The sequence below is a fragment of the Balaenoptera borealis genome, assembly GCF_965194805.1.
Source record: "Balaenoptera borealis genome assembly, chromosome: 14".
Classification (NCBI taxonomy): Eukaryota; Metazoa; Chordata; class Mammalia; order Artiodactyla; family Balaenopteridae; genus Balaenoptera; species Balaenoptera borealis.
Genome location: NC_138875.1, coordinates 67,653,127 through 67,671,372, shown reverse-complemented (window position 1 = coordinate 67,671,372; position 18,246 = coordinate 67,653,127). Strand labels below are relative to the sequence as shown.

Below are 18,246 nucleotides of genomic sequence, written 5' to 3'. Positions count from 1 at the left end.
GGTGGCACGTGGGGGTCCAGCTTTGATCATTTTAGGTCAAAAAAAAATGCAAAGCTCGTCAGGAAAGAGAGATCCTGGATCTAGGAGCATGGGCTATGGAGAGAGAGGAAGATTTGGGTTTTCCTTTTAGCTCCCCCACTTACCAGCTGTGTGGCCTTGGGCAGGTGAACCTACCTCTCTGAGCCCCAGTAAAGAGATGGTTAATAAGGAAGAGTCAGATGGGGTCATGGACAGGGTAGTGAGGACAAAATTCCGTGATACATGTAAAACCCTTAGCTCAGTACCTGGTGCACAGAAAGTGCTTGGTAAGTATGAGCTAATATTTCGAAGGCTGCGCTGTAGCCTGGCTTTTCTTCTTTCCTCTTGAGCCACCCCATGGTGCTTCTTATGCTCAAGCCTCATCCAAAATCTCGGAATTATTCTTTTGCCTCTTCCTCTTGCCCCATTGGATTCTGGCAGGCTCTTCTTGGCTGGCTTCCCTCCGGAGTGGGTTGGAGGTCTCTGATCCCCAGGGATCCTGAAGGGGGAACTCCGGTCTCCCCTACTCTGCTCGGGAGGCTTGGGGCAGTGAGGTCGCAGGGCCCAGCGGGGTAGGTGGTCACCATGGTGATGGAATGTTTGGGAGCTGGTTCCCACTGAGAGGGCTTGCAAGGCTGATAGCTGAGCTTGGGCATGTGGCTACCAGGTACCCCTCCAAGGCTCCTCTGCAAGTGCCATGACCTGCCCCCTGAGCTGGCGTCCTGTGCTCCAGCCCCCCACCCCTGCCCCCCAATCTTGGGAACCTCTTGATCTGCCGAGCTTGGAGAAATCATGCAGAATTGGAAAGTTCAAGTGAGTCTGACCCCTTAGGGCATGTCTTCCCCCCCACCAGGGGCATTACACAGTCACAATTGTGATTATCTGACATGCTGGTTTCCTGGGTCCCCACCAGAACATCATCTCCGTAAGGGCAGAGGCCTTGGTGTGCTGCCCTTGATGTGTTCCAGCATCTACTTCCAAGCATAGTACATGCTCAGTAAACATTTGGGGAATGAATGAATCTGGCCTAAGGGCATCTTGAAGACTGACCAGCCCCCTCCCCTCCCCTTCCTTCCAGTGGTCATTCAGGGCAGCCCATGGGTCAGTGGGAAGGGAGCGAAGTCCTCTCCCATCCTCTCCTGCTGCCCCCATTTTATGAGCCAGGTGACACGAGACCAAGGATGTTATTGCTAAGTCAGAACCAGATTTGGAAACTGGCTTTCCCTCTTAGTAAGGCACACTTGCTATGTGCCAGGTTCTGTTCTAACATGTTCTAACATTTATACTTCCCAATACTCGTATGAGGCTAGTTCCACGTTTACACTGGCCACATTTCTAGTGCCCTGGTGCCATACGTGAGCCTCTTAGGAGGTATTGTTGTCATCTCCATTTTACAGAAGGAAACTGAGGCTCAGAGAGGTTAAGTGACTTGCCAAGATCACACAGCCAGTAACTGGTGGAGCCAGGATTTGAGCCCAAGCAGTCTGACCCCCTACTATGGCTGGCATACAGTTCAAAAAATACTAGCCATTTTATTATTATATAGATCAAGGTAATATAACAACACCATGTGTTTTTAGGAGAAAAATATTACCACCTACCACCCCTGTGGCATTTTGAGTTTGTTCCCTTCTCATTTTTCGTACATGGGGTTTGTGTTTGCTGGTTGGTTCGGTTGACTTGGTGGTTTTGCTTTTTGGCATAGTCGTGCTTACCCTGCACCCCCATGGGCCTTTGTCATCCGTAAATTGGAGAACCAAGGCGCCCCCTCCCCGCTCCGCCCTGCCATTGAGTTGTCGTGAGGATAAAATGAGGTAGCGGTGTGGAACACCCTTGGTCTGGTGTTAAATATTCAGTGGTGCTTAATAAATGCTGATGTTCCTCCTACAAGAGAAGGAGGGCTCAATGACCCCTCCCCATGCCTCTCATGTGTCTTCCAAGTCTGTGTTATCCAATAGAACTTTGTGTGAATGATGGGAATATTCTAGATCAGGGGCCTGAAAACTTTTTCTATAAGTGGCCAGATAGTAAATATTTCAGGTTTTGCGGAACACGTAGAATTTTTCTTATTGCTGCTGCTTCCCCCTCCCCCTCCCCCACCCTGCCCCGCCCCGCATCCTCTTCCTTCTCTTTCCCTTAAAAAAAAAAAATATCAAAGTCATTCTTAGCTTGCAGGCCTTACAAAACAGGCTGAGGGGTGGATTTCGCCCAAGGGCCATCATGTGCTGACTCCATCCTAAATCTGCTCTGCCCAGTATGGTAGCCCCCAGGGGGCCACTGGGCTCTTGAATTGTGACCAGTGCCAATGAGGAGCTGAATTTTAAATTTTATTTAATTTTACTTTATTTATTTATTTTTAATTAATTTTTTAAATTTTATTTTATTTTGGCTGCGTTGGGTCTTCGTTGCTGCACACCGGCTTTCTCTAGTTGCGGTGAGCGCGGGCTACTCTTCGTTGAGGTGCGTGGGCTTCTCATTGCGGTGGCTTCTCTTGTTGTGGAGCATGGGCTCAGTAGTTATGGCTCGCAGGCTCTTGAGTGCAGGCTCAGTAGTTGTGGCGCACGGGCTTAGTTGCTCCGTGGCATGTGGGATCTTCCCGGACCAGGGCTCGAACCCGTGTCCCCTGCATTGGCAGGTGGATTCTTAACCACTGCGCCACCAGGGAGGTCCCTATTTTACTTAATTTAAATTTAAATACTGACCTGTGGCAAATGCGTCATGTCGGAGTCTTGGCATCGCAGCTCTGAGTGACTGAAGGCTCTGACAGCCCCGTTTCACCACCCCGAAAGGGGCCGTGGGAGCTGCCCGCCTGGCAGGCCTCTTGAACTCTCTGGCATTTCAAGGGCTGCCTGAGGGCAGCTGGGCCTGAGCCATCTCGTCTCCGGAAAAGCTTCAAGGGCCCTGGTCCCTAATTGTGTTTGTTGTTGTTATTCCAAGAACCAGGCTTCTCTTCACTGGCCACCCATATGCCCTGGGAATGCCAGGCCTGCGTATTCTGTAGCTGCGAGGAGGGGGAGGGGCTGGGAACCCTTCTCCTCCTGGGGTTAGATATACTAATCCCTGGTATTTCAGGGAGAGGAAAAAAAACTGTATAGCGGCAAGGAGAGAGCGAATAGGAAGGGAGAAAGGACCACAAAAATGGTCCTACGCCCAATGTATTTGCATCATGGCACAAATAAAATAATCGCTGAGATTTTTGAGTATTTGCTATTGTCTTGTTTAAACCTCCCAATAGCCCATTTTACAGCATAGGAAAACCGAGGCTCAGAAGAACAACAATCTACCTAGTCAGGGAATCATCCAACTCCAGAGCTGCATCCTTAAACCACCCCCACCCCACCTCTTGGGCTGGGATGAAGCAAAGGGAAGTTGAGCCTCAGACTCTGTGACTCTGTGAAGAGATTTTTGCTCCCAAGCCTCAATTTTCACATCTGTAAAATGGGAGAAGGCGAGAATTGGACTAAAAATCTGCCACCCACCCCCTCCCCCAGTAAATGGTAAGGACATAGTAGTGACATGCACACCAGGATCCCCTTGGTTCCACATCAGCCAGGCTTCATGCCAGACCCTATGAGTTCACGGCCCATTCCTTTAATGCAGTGGTTAAGAGCTTGGCGTCCGAGTCTCACAGATGTGGATGGTGATCCTGGTTCCCCGGGTCAGTTGCTCTTCCTCTTGGTGTCATTTCCTCACCTGTAAAATTGGGAGTATCGTACCTTCCTCGTTGGGGGATTAAATGGCACAAGGCACTCACAGCAGGCATTTGGTCAGTGTTAGGTGGCAGTGGCGGCACGGCATTGTCCAACTCCAGGGGGCGCCATATTTGTCATAGGCTGGGTACGCAGTGCCCTTTGCAGTTGGGCAGTGCACAGCCTGTTCAACCATACCCAGCAGTTCCAGATGGTGATTAGTGGTACAGTGGTGGTGGTTGTTGCTTCTTGTTATATTTACTTTTCCTGAAGTCCAAGGTCCCTGGGCCAAGAAGGGAGAGCCCGGTTGTAAGAGACCCATTACTTCCTAAGGCAGCAGTGCCTTAGCTCAGATTCTCAGCTCACACCCCTCTGCCTGAGAAGTGGGCCAGTTCACTCCCTGGCTGAATCAGTGAATTTAGACCCCAGCTTCAACATCTTGGGCTGAGGTGGCCTGTCCCTGCCTTGCCGCTCATCCCCCAGAGTCACTGCCGGGCACCCTTGGGAAGCCCAGCATCCCCTTCTGCCCCTCCGAGGGGGCCCAGCCCCTCTCCATAGCACCCACCCCTAACGCACCTAATGCAGCGTCTCTTCTGCCTCTGCAGGGCTCAACCCGTGGAGAGTCTTAGCAAGCAGCCACGAGGGCTAGATCCCAGGGATGAGAGTGTCCAGGGGAGGTAAGTGCTTCCCCAAGGTCCCCCAGAGACCCGGCCCCTCCAGGGACAGCCCCCGGCCTCCTGATTGGGCAGCCGAGCAAACTCCCCCAGGCAGCTCTCTCCTCTGTTAGAAATCCGGTGCCAGACAAAGCTGGATCCCAGCAGCGTGGAGAGGGCGGGCCTCTGCTCTTCCTCATCCCTTAGGAAAATGATTCTCCTGGTGATGGGAGAAGGCTGAGTCCCAGAGCAGGCAGGACTTACCCGGCATTAGTGAGCAGATTCAAGGCACGGCCAGGATCAAACCCTCTGCGTGCCACCTTCCAGCGTCAGTGTTCTTGGTGTGCTTGCTTTGCGCTTCACACAAAAGCTCCCTGAACCTCATAATAGCTCCCTGAGAAAAGGTTCTTATCATCCCCCCTTTTTTGGAGGAGGAAACAGAAGCTCAGAGAGGCGAAGTCCCTTGTCCGGCTCTCCAGCTGGCAAGTGGCAGGGGCTGGGTTTGAACCTGGGGTTGTGAGACTCCAAGTCTGAGGGTCTTAGCCACCATCCTCACTGCCAGGATGCCGGGACACCTCCCTCCACAGCGTCCAGCAGGGTGGTGGGGGCGGAGGGCAGGCTGGAGCCCCTGGGCTGGGCCCTCTGGCCCTCCCTGGAGTGGGCGGAGTCTCTGGTTCCGGGTCCGGAGCCACCTTCTGCTCTCTCGGCTCCCAGCTGCTCTCCCTCTGCCAAGCGGCCCTGCGTTGCTTCTCAAACCATCCTCCCGGTCTGTGCCGTCTCCTGCTCACGGCTGACTTGCCCGCTTTGAGCTGTTTTCTCCCGGCGACTGAGATGAGCCCTTCGCTGGGTCCTGTCCAAGGACAGTGGACAGTTCAGCCTCAGCCTGGCCTGACCCAGGCCTGCCACTCCAGCCATGCCATCCATCTCGGGCAAGTTGCCTCTTCCCTCGGAGCTGCTTGCTGGGCAGGAGGCGTCCCTACCCCGGAGGTGGCGGAGAGCATCCCGCTACGTGAGGCATGGAATAAGCTTTAGCAGAGGACGTGCTCTGTAAATGTAAAACACACAACTCAGTGCTTTGTTTTGAAGTGCTGTAGCCAGATGAATGCTCAGTATTAAGCAAAACTCATGAGTTGATAACATTTTTAAAAATTCTGTCTATCCCTTCTTCCAGGCCTTTTCCCCTGGTATTTAGTATCCAAATCACTTCCAACCCCAAACAGAAGCTCGAAGAGTACGTACACACACACACACACACACACACACACACACACACACACACACACACACACACACACACGGGCAGGCACACTGTGTCTATCCTTTTTGGAAACCACTTTCCCAAATTATCCCCTTTTCTCCCTTTCTCTGCATCCCCCATCGCCATCTGTTCCCCAAAGCTTCAGTCTCTCACTCCCCACCAAGTGTCAGGAAGAAAGGGTGATTGTACTAATTCAAGCTAAAGTGTGATTGACAGTCCCCCAGGGTTTTGACGCTGAAATAATAATCATTGGCAGAATTCTACTCTCAGGTCTAAGGGGAGAATTTCAGTGAGCATTTAAAGAAGCCGAGGGCCCCATAGAGGGATTTCTGAGGGACTTTGTGTCCTGTCCAGCCTGCCTCCCCCATGAAAGTAGCCCTGGAATTAGATTTCCCCATCCCAGACATGAATCCAGTGTACACATGAACTGCCAACAGTTTCAGCAGTATATGATAGGCTCAGGTTTCTGGGGAGAGGGTCCCCAGCTATTTTCCGATGCTCAGAGAAGCCAGCAACCCCCGGATGAGACGCATCTTTGCTTTGTCAGTTGCTTCTAGAACCCTCACAGCAGCCTTTGAGGTCAGTGGACCCACCCCTCTTTGCAGCTGAGGAAACTGTGGCTTAGATGGAGGAAGTGACTCTCCCAAAGATACATGGCCAGGAAATGCCAGGGCCTCTTAGTTTCGACCCCAGGCCCCGAGGCTGTGTGCTTCTTCAGCTTTGATGTTTATTTTCCACTTGCTATGGCCTGAGGGGCCCCAGGCAGCCCAGGCCCTTGTGGGTGGATTGGTCCAGCTGCCAACTGGGTCCTTTAGTGGTTTCAGCTGAACCTCCCATCCAAAGAAGAAAGCCGCCTCCCACTCCTTTCCCTCCAGACCCTGTCCCATTCGCCAAGCCACCTGAAGCCCCCATCATGCTGGGCTCTTTCCTGCCTGTGACTTTGCACTGGCTGTTCCCTTTGCCAGGAACTCCCTTCTCTCTCTTCTCCACCTGGCTGTTCAAAACTCTTCCCTGTCCACTGCTCAGAACTCGGCACAAGGGCTGCCTTCTACAGGAAGCCTTCCCTCACGAACACAAGTCGAACCTGTCACCCCCTCCCTAGTGTGGGTCCACAGTATGAGTAGACTCGGGGGGCTGAGGCTGTGTCTCTTAACTCCATAGCCCAACTCCCGCACACAGTAGGAACTCATGAAATATTGGGGTAAATGAATAACCAGTCAGTGATCATGGCTAATATTCTTTCAAATGCTCCCTATGTGCCGGGCACATTCTTAAGTTCTTAAAGGGGGTCATTTAATGTTCATAATAGCCCTTTGAGGTGGACACTCTTAGACGCATTTTACAGATGAGGCTCAGAGAAGTGAAGTCTATTGCCCAAGCTCACACAGGAAGTGGCAGAGCTGGGATTTGAACCCAGGTCTATCTGACTCCTTGAATGCCCAGAGACCTCAAGCCCTCACTTGGATTCTAGAAAGAGGTGAGAGAGGAAACGAAGGTTCTGAAACACAGCGGAGGTGAGCCAGAGAAGGGCTAGGTGGTCAGAGGTGGGCTGTCTGTCCAGCATCTGAGTCTGCACCTTTTGCGTTGGGCTGAGGTTGCATAATCAAAGGGCCTCGAGGGTAAACTGGGGAGGAGGACAGATCTGACATTTGAGTGACTCGAGAAGGGGTGGCTGGGCTGGGTGGACCCCTACTTTTTGAAACCAGCCCCTACCTAAAGAATTGGCCTTGAGGTCTCATCATCTGTATTAGTGACATTTGGGAGGGGTGAGGAGCTAGGCTCAGGGTCATAATTCATGTCCTAAGTCATCCCCTCCCCCTGTTCACACGTCACCCCCCAAGTCTCAGCATCCCCACGTCTCCGCAGGACACGGGCAGGAGCCTCCTGACTGACCTCCCCGCCTCCATTCCCACCCCTGCAGGCCCTCTCCCCAGGGGCTGCCCTTAGAGTCAGTCCAGCTCCTTCCCCATCCCCTGAGGACATGCCTGGCAGCTGCGCCCCATCTTCCCCTTCTCTCCCCTCCAGCCCCAGAAGCCTCCTCTCAGGTTCTTGAACACGCCAAACCCTCTTCCATCTCGGGGTTTTGCACCCTCCGTTCCCTCTGCCTGGAGCACCTTTTCCACACATTTTCACACCGCCAGCTCCCTCTCATCCAGGTCTCAGCTTGGACGTCACCTCCTCCAAGAAGTCCTCCTTAACCTCCCTCTTCCTTCCCCTTCTTGATCTCTCTCATGGTGTCCAGCTTATTTCTTCGCAAGCCGTTATCACGGTCTGGCGGTAGCTTGTGTACCGTCCACATCCCCGACTCGGTTGTAAGCTCCTTGAGGCCAGAGGCCTGGCTGTCTCGCCCACTGTCCTGTCTCCAGCCTCGAGCAGGTGCCTGACACCTTTTATTGCTTCTGAGTGAAGACTGAATGAATGGACGGCAATTCTGGAAGAAGCCCAGACCAGGATATTTTGCACCTTCTGCAAAGCCTCTCCTGCAGAGGCAGACTGTGGTCACTCAGAGCAGACACGGAGCCGGCTGATGGGCCTGCTGGCCTGGGTCAAAATCACGGACCCTGGCCTGGCTCCTTTCCAGCTGGACAGCTGTGAACAGTCCCTCTGTGCCTTGCTTTCCTACTCGCTGTACCATAATCATTTCCTAGCACTTACTCTGTGCCAGGCCCCGCTCATTGGACCCAAGCACGTTCTGTAAATATTTGTTAAGCATCTACTAGGGGCCAGGCACTGTGCTAGGAGCTGGGGAGACAGCCGTGAACAAAACAGGCAAAACCCCTGTCTTTATCAAACGAGTGTGCTGCTGAAATCTGATGTTCTAGTGCTTTATTATTTTCACATTTTAAAGAATTTCACATAAATGTTTTTCAAGAAAGTCCATTTTTGAAAGAATTATTACTCTTTCCATTTATCAGTTGGGGAAACTGAGGCATTGAGTGGTTAAGGAACTGGGCAAGATCTCACAGCTAGGAAGTAGCCAGGAGGCATTTGAACCCAGGCCATCGGGCCCCCTGAGGTAATAATAGCAGCTACGCTTAGGGTTGTTGGAGGCTCTCATGAGTTAAGATGGATGCAGTGCCCCGCAGCGTTCTGCTCTGAATGTCAGCACCCTCATACTTGCCGCTCTTGGGGTCTGGATGGTAAAGCGCCTGCAGGCCACAGGCCTCCCTGACCTCCCGTGTCCCTCTCTCTCCCCAGATGTGAGCCCGGCGGGGCTCCTGCCCACCTGTCACTGAAGCGCGCCCCCCGCCCCGGGCCCAGCATGCGCCTGTCGGTGCGGAGGGCACTGCTGGCAGCCGGCTTCGCCCTGACCCTGGTGCTGGCGGTCCAGCTGGGGCAGCAGGTGCTGGAGTGCCGGGCGGCGCTGGGCCCCCGGCGGGCCATGCGGCCGGAGCAGGAGGACCTGGTGATGGTGGGCACGAACCACGTGGAGTACCGCTACGGCAAGGCCATGCCGCTCATCTTCGTGGGGGGCGTGCCCCGGAGTGGCACCACGCTCATGCGTGCGATGCTGGACGCCCACCCCGAGGTGCGCTGTGGAGAGGAGACCCGCATCATCCCCCGCGTGCTGGCCATGCGCCAGGCCTGGTCCAAGTCGGGCCGGGAGAAGCTGCGGCTGGACGAGGCGGGTGTGACAGACGAGGTGCTGGACGCCGCCATGCAGGCCTTCATCCTGGAGGTGATCGCCAAGCACGGAGAGCCGGCCCGCATCCTCTGCAACAAAGACCCCTTCACGCTCAAGTCCTCTGTCTACCTGTCGCGCCTGTTCCCCAACTCCAAGTTCCTGCTGATGGTGCGGGACGGCCGGGCCTCCGTGCACTCCATGATCACCCGCAAGGTCACCATTGCCGGCTTCGACCTCAGCAGCTACCGTGACTGCCTCGCCAAGTGGAACAAGGCCATTGAGGTGATGTATGCCCAGTGCATGGAGGTGGGCAAGGACAAGTGCCTGCCCGTGTACTACGAGCAGCTGGTGCTGCACCCCCGGCGCTCCCTCAAGCTCATCCTCGACTTCCTCGGCATCGCCTGGAGCGACGCCGTCCTGCACCATGAGGAGCTCATCGGCAAGCCCGGCGGCGTCTCCCTGTCCAAGTGAGTGGAGCCCCCGCCTTCCGCTCAGACCCCCGGTCCTGGAGTCAGAAGCGCTCAGTGGGAAGGTCGGCTCTGCCCCTCCAAGCTGTGTGGCGTTGGGCGAGTCACTGTGCCTCTCTGAGCCTCCTCTGTTGTACTGGAGAAGATCTGGGAAGCGAGTGGTTAAGAGCACAGCCTTGAACCAGATCTCCCACCTCATAGCTCTGTGGCATTGAATAAGTCGCTGTACCTCTCTGAACTTCGGCTTTATTATCCAAAAAATGGGGCAGTCACTCCTCTCCAAACTGTGAATATGCTTTTGAGCTGTAGCAGGTAAAGGTTGAGAGTATAGTTTCTGGAACCAGGCTGTCTGGGTTTGAATCCCAGGTCTGCCACTTTTTAGCTGTGTCACCTTGAGCAAGTAATTCTCCCTCTCTGTGCTTCCATTTCCTCATCTGTAGCATAGGGATAGAATCTACCTATGTTCACGTGTGAACATCAAATGGGTTAATACACATTAGGTGGTTTATTCCCGTTATCATCGTTTCAGTGTTGATCTTGCTTTTATTGGAATACTCATCAGGCTCACCTTCACTCTCATTTACTGAGTGTCTGCTGTGTGGCCAGCACTGAGTGAAGCCACAAACAATCATTATTCCTTTAATTCCCACAGCCACCTAGAACATAGGAACTGCTCTTATCCCCATTTTACAGATGAAGAAACTGAGTCTCAGGAAAGTTACTCGCCTAAGGCCACACAGCTAGCAAAGGGTGGTGCCAGGATTTGAACGCAGGTCTGTTGGACTCCAGTGCCTGTGTTCTCAAGCTCTCCGTGGCTGGGACCCATCCTCCCTCTCTTTCTGTCCCTTGCTGTCTGCCTTCCTCCTTTGAGGAGGCTGTCCCTTTCCTGAGACAGTGCAAGACCAGAGTGTGCCATCCCCGTGTCTCCATCCTGGTCAGTTGCAAGCATCCTTAACAGCCCAGTGGAAGGGCGGTCCTTCCTGGGACAGCGCCTCCCATTTCTTTCATGGCTGGACCCTCCCAGGCTCTGCCCCCAAGAGCTCCTGATCCCTGAGCAGAGCGGGGGGGCTCTCAGCAGCTCCTGGCAGCGAAGTGCCCATGGGCTGGGTACCCCCACCAGTTGGTGCTGGAGCTGGGATTTTTGTAAATCATCATGACAAGACATCAGATGACCAAAGGAATACATCCTGATTGCAGGAAATTGGGAAAATACATAAAACAGGAAAGAAAAACCACCCACAATCCCAACACCCAGATTTTGATTTGTGGCTTGCTGGTCCTTGATCAGGGTATATTGATAAAACTGGGGTCCTGCTGGTCATGTTCCTGTGTAACCTTTCTTCACCTTGTATTTGGGACACTTGCCCATGGCCCCCAGCACTCTGCAGTGACATCGTTTTGAATGGCTGCATAATATTCCACTACACAATCACCATATTCTATTTAACATCTATTTTTGGACACTTTGGTTATTGACTCGTATCAAGCCTGGCTCCTATCCAAGTTCTGGGATGTATCTATGTGATTTCTGTCCTGTGAAGTCCTGGAGACACAAGGGTTGTGTCAAAGGCCAGGCACATGTTTGATTGTGTCTGGTATGTTCACTGTAAACATCTTTGTGGCAAGCATTTTGTTACGAAAGATGAAGTAACTGGTTGATTGACAGTTCTGGTTTCATTACTCTAGGAAATGATAACGTATCAGTTTCTGCAAATACTTCAGTGAGCACAGTTACTCCTCCCACCTGTCAAAACCAGAAGGGTACTGAGCTGTGGTTCATAGGAAGGGGACAGCTGCTAATTCTCACCAGCCTTTGAGAGCATTAATGATGATTCTTTAGCTAATTTAGATACACTTACTTTCTCTCTCCTGCCATCTTTACCAGATTTATCACACAGTATTAGACATTGGAGGCCATGTTCATAGCAGCACTACTCACAATAGCCAAGACATGGAAGCAGCCAAAGTGTCCATCGACAGATGAATGGATAAAGAAGATGTGGTGTATATACAATAGAATAGTACTCAGCCATAAAAAAGAATGAAATAATGCCATTTGCAGCCACATGGTTGGACCTAGAGATTATCATACTAAGTGAAGTAAGTCAGACAGAGAAAGGCAAATACTGTATGATATCACTTATATGTGGAATCTAAAATATGACACAGATGAACTTAATTCATGAAAAAGAAACAAACTCACAGATGTAGAAAACAAACATGATTACCAAAGGGGATAGGGTGTAGGGGAGGGATGGATTGGGAGTTTTGGATTAATAGATACACACTACTGTATATAAAATAGGTAAACAACAAGGATCTACAGCATAGCACAGGTAACTATATTCAATATCCTGTAATAACCATAATGGAAAAGAATATGAAAAAGAATACACACACACACACACACACACGTATGTATAACTGAATCACTTTGCTGTATACCAGAAACTAACACAACATTGTAAATCAACTATACTTCAATTAAAAAAAAAAAAGAGGCAAAAGAAGAATCAGGCTCCTCCTATCCCCTCAAAAAGGAATGGTTATTTGATTCCTGATGTGTCTTGAAAACGGTGAAAATTCTAACAGAATCTGGCTTAGATTAGCTCACCGAAGGATTTGCAGAAACTGATATGTTATCATTTTCTCGTGTAATGTAGCTGTCAACCAATGATTTTATCCTTTATGGCAGAATGGCCTATGGCCAATTGTGGGGTGAAACTGCTTGCAGCAAAGTTGTTTATGGTGAAAATACCTAGAACTGTATTGTGATTTTTGACACACTGGCTAGAGTTGAGATTTAAATCCGGGTCTGCAGACTCCAGATCTGTGCCCTCCCCACCAGTCCACACCCTTTCCCCTCCCCAGTTCCCCTCACCCCCCTTCCCATCTTTCTTTTGCTCCATCTGTTTGCTTCTGTTCTTCGTTCCCAAGTTATCGCTTAGTTGGGATGGAAGCATCTAGAAATAGGTCCTCGATCCTAGGAGTTCCCCACCCTCTATCCTATAAAGCCTCTGAACTATAATTGGTAAGATCGTCATGATTCACACAGCTTGGTAACCCTGTTATATGGGAGAGCAAGGAAGCACATATAAGATGATGACTGTTTCATCCTAACAGCAAAATGAAAACAACCTAAATGTCCATCTTTAGGGGAATGGAGAAAGAATGAGGTATTGAGAGGGTGGGGAAAAAAAAAAACCCCACCTACAAACCAGTACTATGTATAGCATATAATTTCTGTTTTTAAATCTGCAAGCAAAACCATAGATTTTCAGTATGTATATGTGTGGGAAAGAGAGAGAAAGAGAGAGAGAGAGCTAACACTGAGACCTTAAAATGTACCAAATACTCTTTTATTATTAACTCATTTACTCCCCAGAACAGCCCCGTGAGGTAAGTACTATTATGATTCCCATTTTACAGGTGAGGACACTGAGGCTCAGAGGTTCAGTCAGTCTCCCAAGGCCACACAGCCGGTGTTGATACAGCTGGCATCTGCACCCAGGCAGTCTGGCCCCTGAGTCTGCACTTACCCACTCTATTTTTAAATGCACAGAAAACAGATTGATAGGGTACGCTTCAGAATGCTACGGTCAGGTCCCTGTAGGGAGCTAAAGGACTCGGAGTGGTGACCCCAGGGGCTATTCGCCTTACCATTTGTGTCTTAGAATTACTTCTGAAGAACAAAATGTCCATCTTAGTCATATAAATAAAAAGTAATTTTAAAAAAGTCAGAGAGGTCAAGGAAGCAGAATTTCAGCACCACTGAAGTGGTGTGCACTGTCTAGTCCCTTTCTCCCAGCTTCCCACCCTGGGCTTTTATCCCCATTGTACAGAGCAGGTATGATGAGGCCATATGACTTGCCTGCATTCTTATACTTGATAAGAGCCAAGTGGGCCCTGGGGACCAGTCCCCGCAACCTTTCCTGCTGCCCCAGAGTCCCTGAGCAGGGAGCCCGCCTGAGCACCACCTGGGTCTGCCTGTGCCCCATCCAGCCTGTCCTCTCTCCCCAGGATCGAGCGATCCACAGACCAGGTCATCAAGCCCGTGAACCTGGAAGCTCTCTCCAAGTGGACTGGCCACATCCCTGGGGATGTGTTGAGGGACATGGCCCAGATCGCCCCCATGCTGGCTCGGCTCGGCTATGACCCCTATGCAAACCCGCCCAACTACGGCAACCCCGATCCCATCGTCATCAACAACACACACCGGGTGAGTGCACGTGCACACAGGGAGATGTGTGCTCAGGCTGCGGTGGGGGTGGAGGCTCCAGCTACCCCAGAAAACACTTAGTTTCTTGATTCCTATGCAGCTGATTTGTTTCTGTCTCAGGGACACGGTGATTCGTACGGCTGCTTGTATTTCCCTTTTTGCTTGGGCCACAAGGAAGCTCGAAACCAACTGGTAGCCTGCCTCTCACACTGTATAACATCTCATGGCAGGCCCATCTGTGCGCTGATTCCATCCTATGTCTCTACTTTGATTTACCTTTTTCCCCCTGCTTTCCTGGCTGTTTGTTCGTCTGTTTGTAAAGCACTTCAAGTCTCTGTTGAGACTGGGTGTGAATAAATCAACGATTGGTCCCTTTATTGCCCCCATAAGGTTTAATTTTAAATTTTCTTTATTTTTGGCCCTGCCTCGAGGCATGCGGGATCTTAATTCCCCAACCAGGGATCGAAACCATGCGCCCTGCAGGGGAAGCACAGAGTCTTAACCACTGGACCGCCAGGGAAGTCCCTGCCCCCATAAGGTTTAATGTTCACTTCTCAGACAAATGTAAGTTTAGGGTGGTTTAAATTACTTTTGAAGTTCTCCTTAGTGTAGGTGGTCAAGGGGAAATGACTTTGAGAAGGTGATTTTGGAGCATAGAAGTAGGCTAATGCTGGGTGGAACAGTTAACAAGTCGATATTATTTACATGTCACTGTCACAGCTTCTTCTTTACTCTGGTTGCTGTGTTCTGACTTCCTCAGAGACACTAAGTTAATGAAAATATCTGAAAATGGGACCCAGGCCTGAGGAAGAGCCCTCCTACCCCTTATGTCATTGAGAGCCAGAGTTTTAATTTAAGCTGAGTTCGGCATTTCTTTTTTTCTTTCTTTTTTTTAAAATTAATTCTAAAGTCCTCTGATTCTACTTTCAGAGAACTACTTTGTGTTTGGTCTGTTGAACTAGAGAAGAAAGGACACACATCTTAAATTTATTTATTTAATTTATTTATTTTTGGCTGCATTGGGTCTTCATTGCTGCGCGCGGGCTTTCTCTAGTTGTGAGAAGGGGCTACTCTTCTTGTGGTACGTGGGCTTCTCTTGTTGGCTTGTTTTGTTGCGGAGCATGGGCTTCAGTAGTTGTGGCATGCAGGCTGTAGAGCGCAGGCTCAGTAGTTGTGGCGCACGGGCTTGGTTGCTCTGTGGCACGTGGGATCTTCCCGGACCAGGGCTTGAACCCGTGTCCCCTGCACTGGCAGGCGGATTCTTTACCACTGCACCACCAGGGAAGCCCGAGTTTGGCATTTCTGAGCACATGCTGATTTTAGAAAGTAAACAGTTCCTTTTTTTCTTTCTCTTTTTTTTTATTGCCTTATAACTGACGTATTATATTATTGTAGTTTCAGGTGTACAACAGAATGACTTGATATTTGTGCACATGGCAAAACGATCACCACAATTTGAGTCTAGTTACCCACTGTCTGTCACCGTACACATTTACAACATATGCAGTACAATATTACCGACTATAATCACCGTGCTGTACATTACATCCCTGTGGCTTATTTATTTTATATTATCTTGACCCCCTTCACCCATTTCACCTCCCCCCCTCCCAACCCAACAATTCTTGTACTGAATCAGAAAGGGAGAGAGTCATTCCTCTTTATTCTCCTTTAATTCTTCAGTGGACTCAAGGAGAAAGACTCCATTTGATGCCAACAAGTCCTTAACACGTGTAAGCTTGCTTGCTTTCTTTATCTCTCTCTCTCTCTCTCTTTCTTTTTCGATTTTTTGGCCACGCCGTGCGCCATGTGGGATCTTAGTTCCCTGATCAGGGCTCGAACCCATGTGCCCTACATTGGAAGTGAGGAGTCTTAACCACTGGACCACCAGGGAATTCCTGCAAGCTTTCTTTTTAACGGAGAGAATTTACTAACACTGAGCGTAGGCGGCTCTGCCCTTGTCCTTGAAATGCAAGCCCATCTATAGGTCTTATTACTTCCTCTTCCCCCAACATCAGTTGATTTTGTAAATGTCTACTTGTGGAAATACTCAGGGATCCAAGGTAGATACCCAGAGTGCATGGAGAGCGTGGGTGTTGGCAACCTGGATGTGGCTTATTTTTATTATTTTTGTTTTAAATATTTATTATTAATTTTAATGTTTACTATTTAATAATAGTTATTATTCTTTAAACTGTACTTAGGTGTTTTATATACTTTCCTGTATATATGCTATATTTCATAATAAAAAATTCATTAACGGGATTAGGGACTTCCCTGGTGGCGCAGCGGTTAAGAATCCACCTGCCAATGCAGGGGACACGGGTTTGAGCCCTGGTGCAGGAAGATCCCACATGCCGCGGAGCAACTAAGCCCATGTGCCACAACTACTGAGCCTGCGCTCTAGAGCCCACGAGCCACAACTCCTGAGCCCCCGCCACAACTACTGAAGCCCGCGTGCCTAGAGCACGTGCTGCACAGCAAGAGAAGCCACCGCAATGAGAAGCCCGCGCACCGCAACAAAGAGTAGCCCCCCACTCACTGCAACTAGAGAAAGCCCGCGCGCAGCAATGAAGACCCAACGCAGCCAAAAATAAATAAATAAATTTATTTTTTTAAAAAATTAATTAACGGGATTAAAAAGAAGCAGCAGCAACTGGTGATGACCTTGAAATCCAGCCCCCAAATGCTTCTCAGAAGGGGTGGCTGGGACAGGATGAGGGCATCAGAGAAAGCTGGCCTCTCCTTACCTGCTTTCTTAACCAGGGGCCCAGCAGCAGCTCGTCTGAAGTCTCTCTAAAAGGCAGAGACCCCTGGCAGGTCCTAGACTATGGGTCAGAAGCTCCCAGAGTAAGGCCTGACCTTGGGTGTTGTATAAAAAAAATTCTGATGAGCAGTGATGGGTAAGAACAGCTCTTTGGAGCTCTGTTGTTTATTTAAAACAGAAGATGTCTCTGGGTTTCTTCCAAAGAGGTTTACTCCCCAAAGAAAAACTCTGTTTTCTACTAACTTATTTAATGACACAAGTGTTAAGAGAACCACAGTTCCCTGATTCACTTATTCTTATCCCTAACTGTGAATTTTTGTGACAAATACACTTGTACTACTGAGGAGAAATATTTTGACACTTCATCTATCTATGCAAGTAGAGAATTGATAGGGTCACTTTCAAAAATGATTCTTTGTATTTCAAGTTTCTGGCTTAAATATCCAACGGTGCAGATTTTTACATTTGTAAGAACTAAATTTGGTTTAAAAAAAGCCAAAAGCTTGCTCTAGTTTTGTGACCCTGTGTACTTTTAAAATAAAATCAAGAAAGCAAAAAAAGGAAAAACAAAAACAAAACAAAAGAGCTTTACTCCTTGGGGGTTCCACAAGTTTTAACAAGTGCCAGACACCTTGTTTAGTCTTTACAGTGGTTTTGCTATAACTACAAAGATAAGTCCCCTCGTTGAAAGCCACAAGGGTGTGCGTGTGTGTGTGTGTGTGCGTGTGTGTGTGTGTGTGTGTGTGTGTGTGTGTACTGAAGGCACAGAATGTTCCTGTACTGGATCCTGGGCAGTACACTCAGTTCTGAAAGGATCCCAGTGCTAATAAAACTGTCTATACCTGTGCTGTCCATTACAGCCACTAGGCTTGTGTGACCACTGAAATGTGACCAGTGAAATGTGATGAGTCCAAATTGAAAGGTGCCGTGTAAGTGTGAAACACACACTGGATTTTGAGGTCCTCGTACCCCAAAAAAGCATGTAAAACTTCTCCTTAATCATTTTTATATTGATTACATAGGGGAGGAAAACTTTTCCCTTTTTCCCTTCTAGGTTCTTTGGCTGGTCTGATAATGAAATTGACATAAGACATTAATAGGAGAGAAAAATTTAACATCGTACATACAGGGACTCATAAAAATAGGAGATTCATAAGAAGGGGCCAAAGCAGGCATCTTTCATACCTTTTAGACAAAGAAACAATACATTTGTGAAGTACTGATAAGACAAAGACATTTGGGCTTGGGGTAGTAAATTACTGAAGAAGTAACAAGGTTTGTGTACACAGCCCTCTTGGCCCTGATTTCTCCATCTCTGGTGATAAGGATGGCTCTCTACCTCCTGTTGCATGGAGGGTACCTTTCACCTGGGAGATTTATTCCCTGCTCTCAAGGGCACAAAGGAGGGTCAGAGTGTCCTTCTGGCACCGGCTGTTTCTTAAATAACTTTAATTCAAAATAATGAATATGCCAAAGTGGTAGATTTGGGGGCGACCTGCCCTGAACCCCATCAATTACATGTTGAAGTATTAATATTTTAGCTATATCAG

General features: G+C 49.5%; 1 protein-coding gene across 6 annotated transcripts in view; it reads left to right on the top strand.

Moving 5' to 3' along the window:
- TPST2 (tyrosylprotein sulfotransferase 2) overlaps window positions 1–18,246 on the top strand; it is a 57,007-nt gene that overhangs the window by 31,593 nt on the left and 7,168 nt on the right. For 4 of the 6 annotated variants that reach the window (XM_082355058.1, XM_082355057.1, XM_082355060.1 and 1 more), the window contains exons 2-3: window positions 8,817–9,710; window positions 13,731–13,929. In XM_082355058.1, the coding sequence (XP_082211184.1) occupies window positions 8,881–9,710; window positions 13,731–13,929 (1,029 nt within the window). In that variant the 5' untranslated portion in view covers window positions 8,817–8,880. Of the gene's footprint in view, window positions 1–4,312; window positions 4,385–8,816; window positions 9,711–13,730; window positions 13,930–18,246 lie in introns of all 6 variants that reach the window. The other 2 variants (XM_082355061.1, XM_082355062.1) reach the window with 1 other exon arrangement.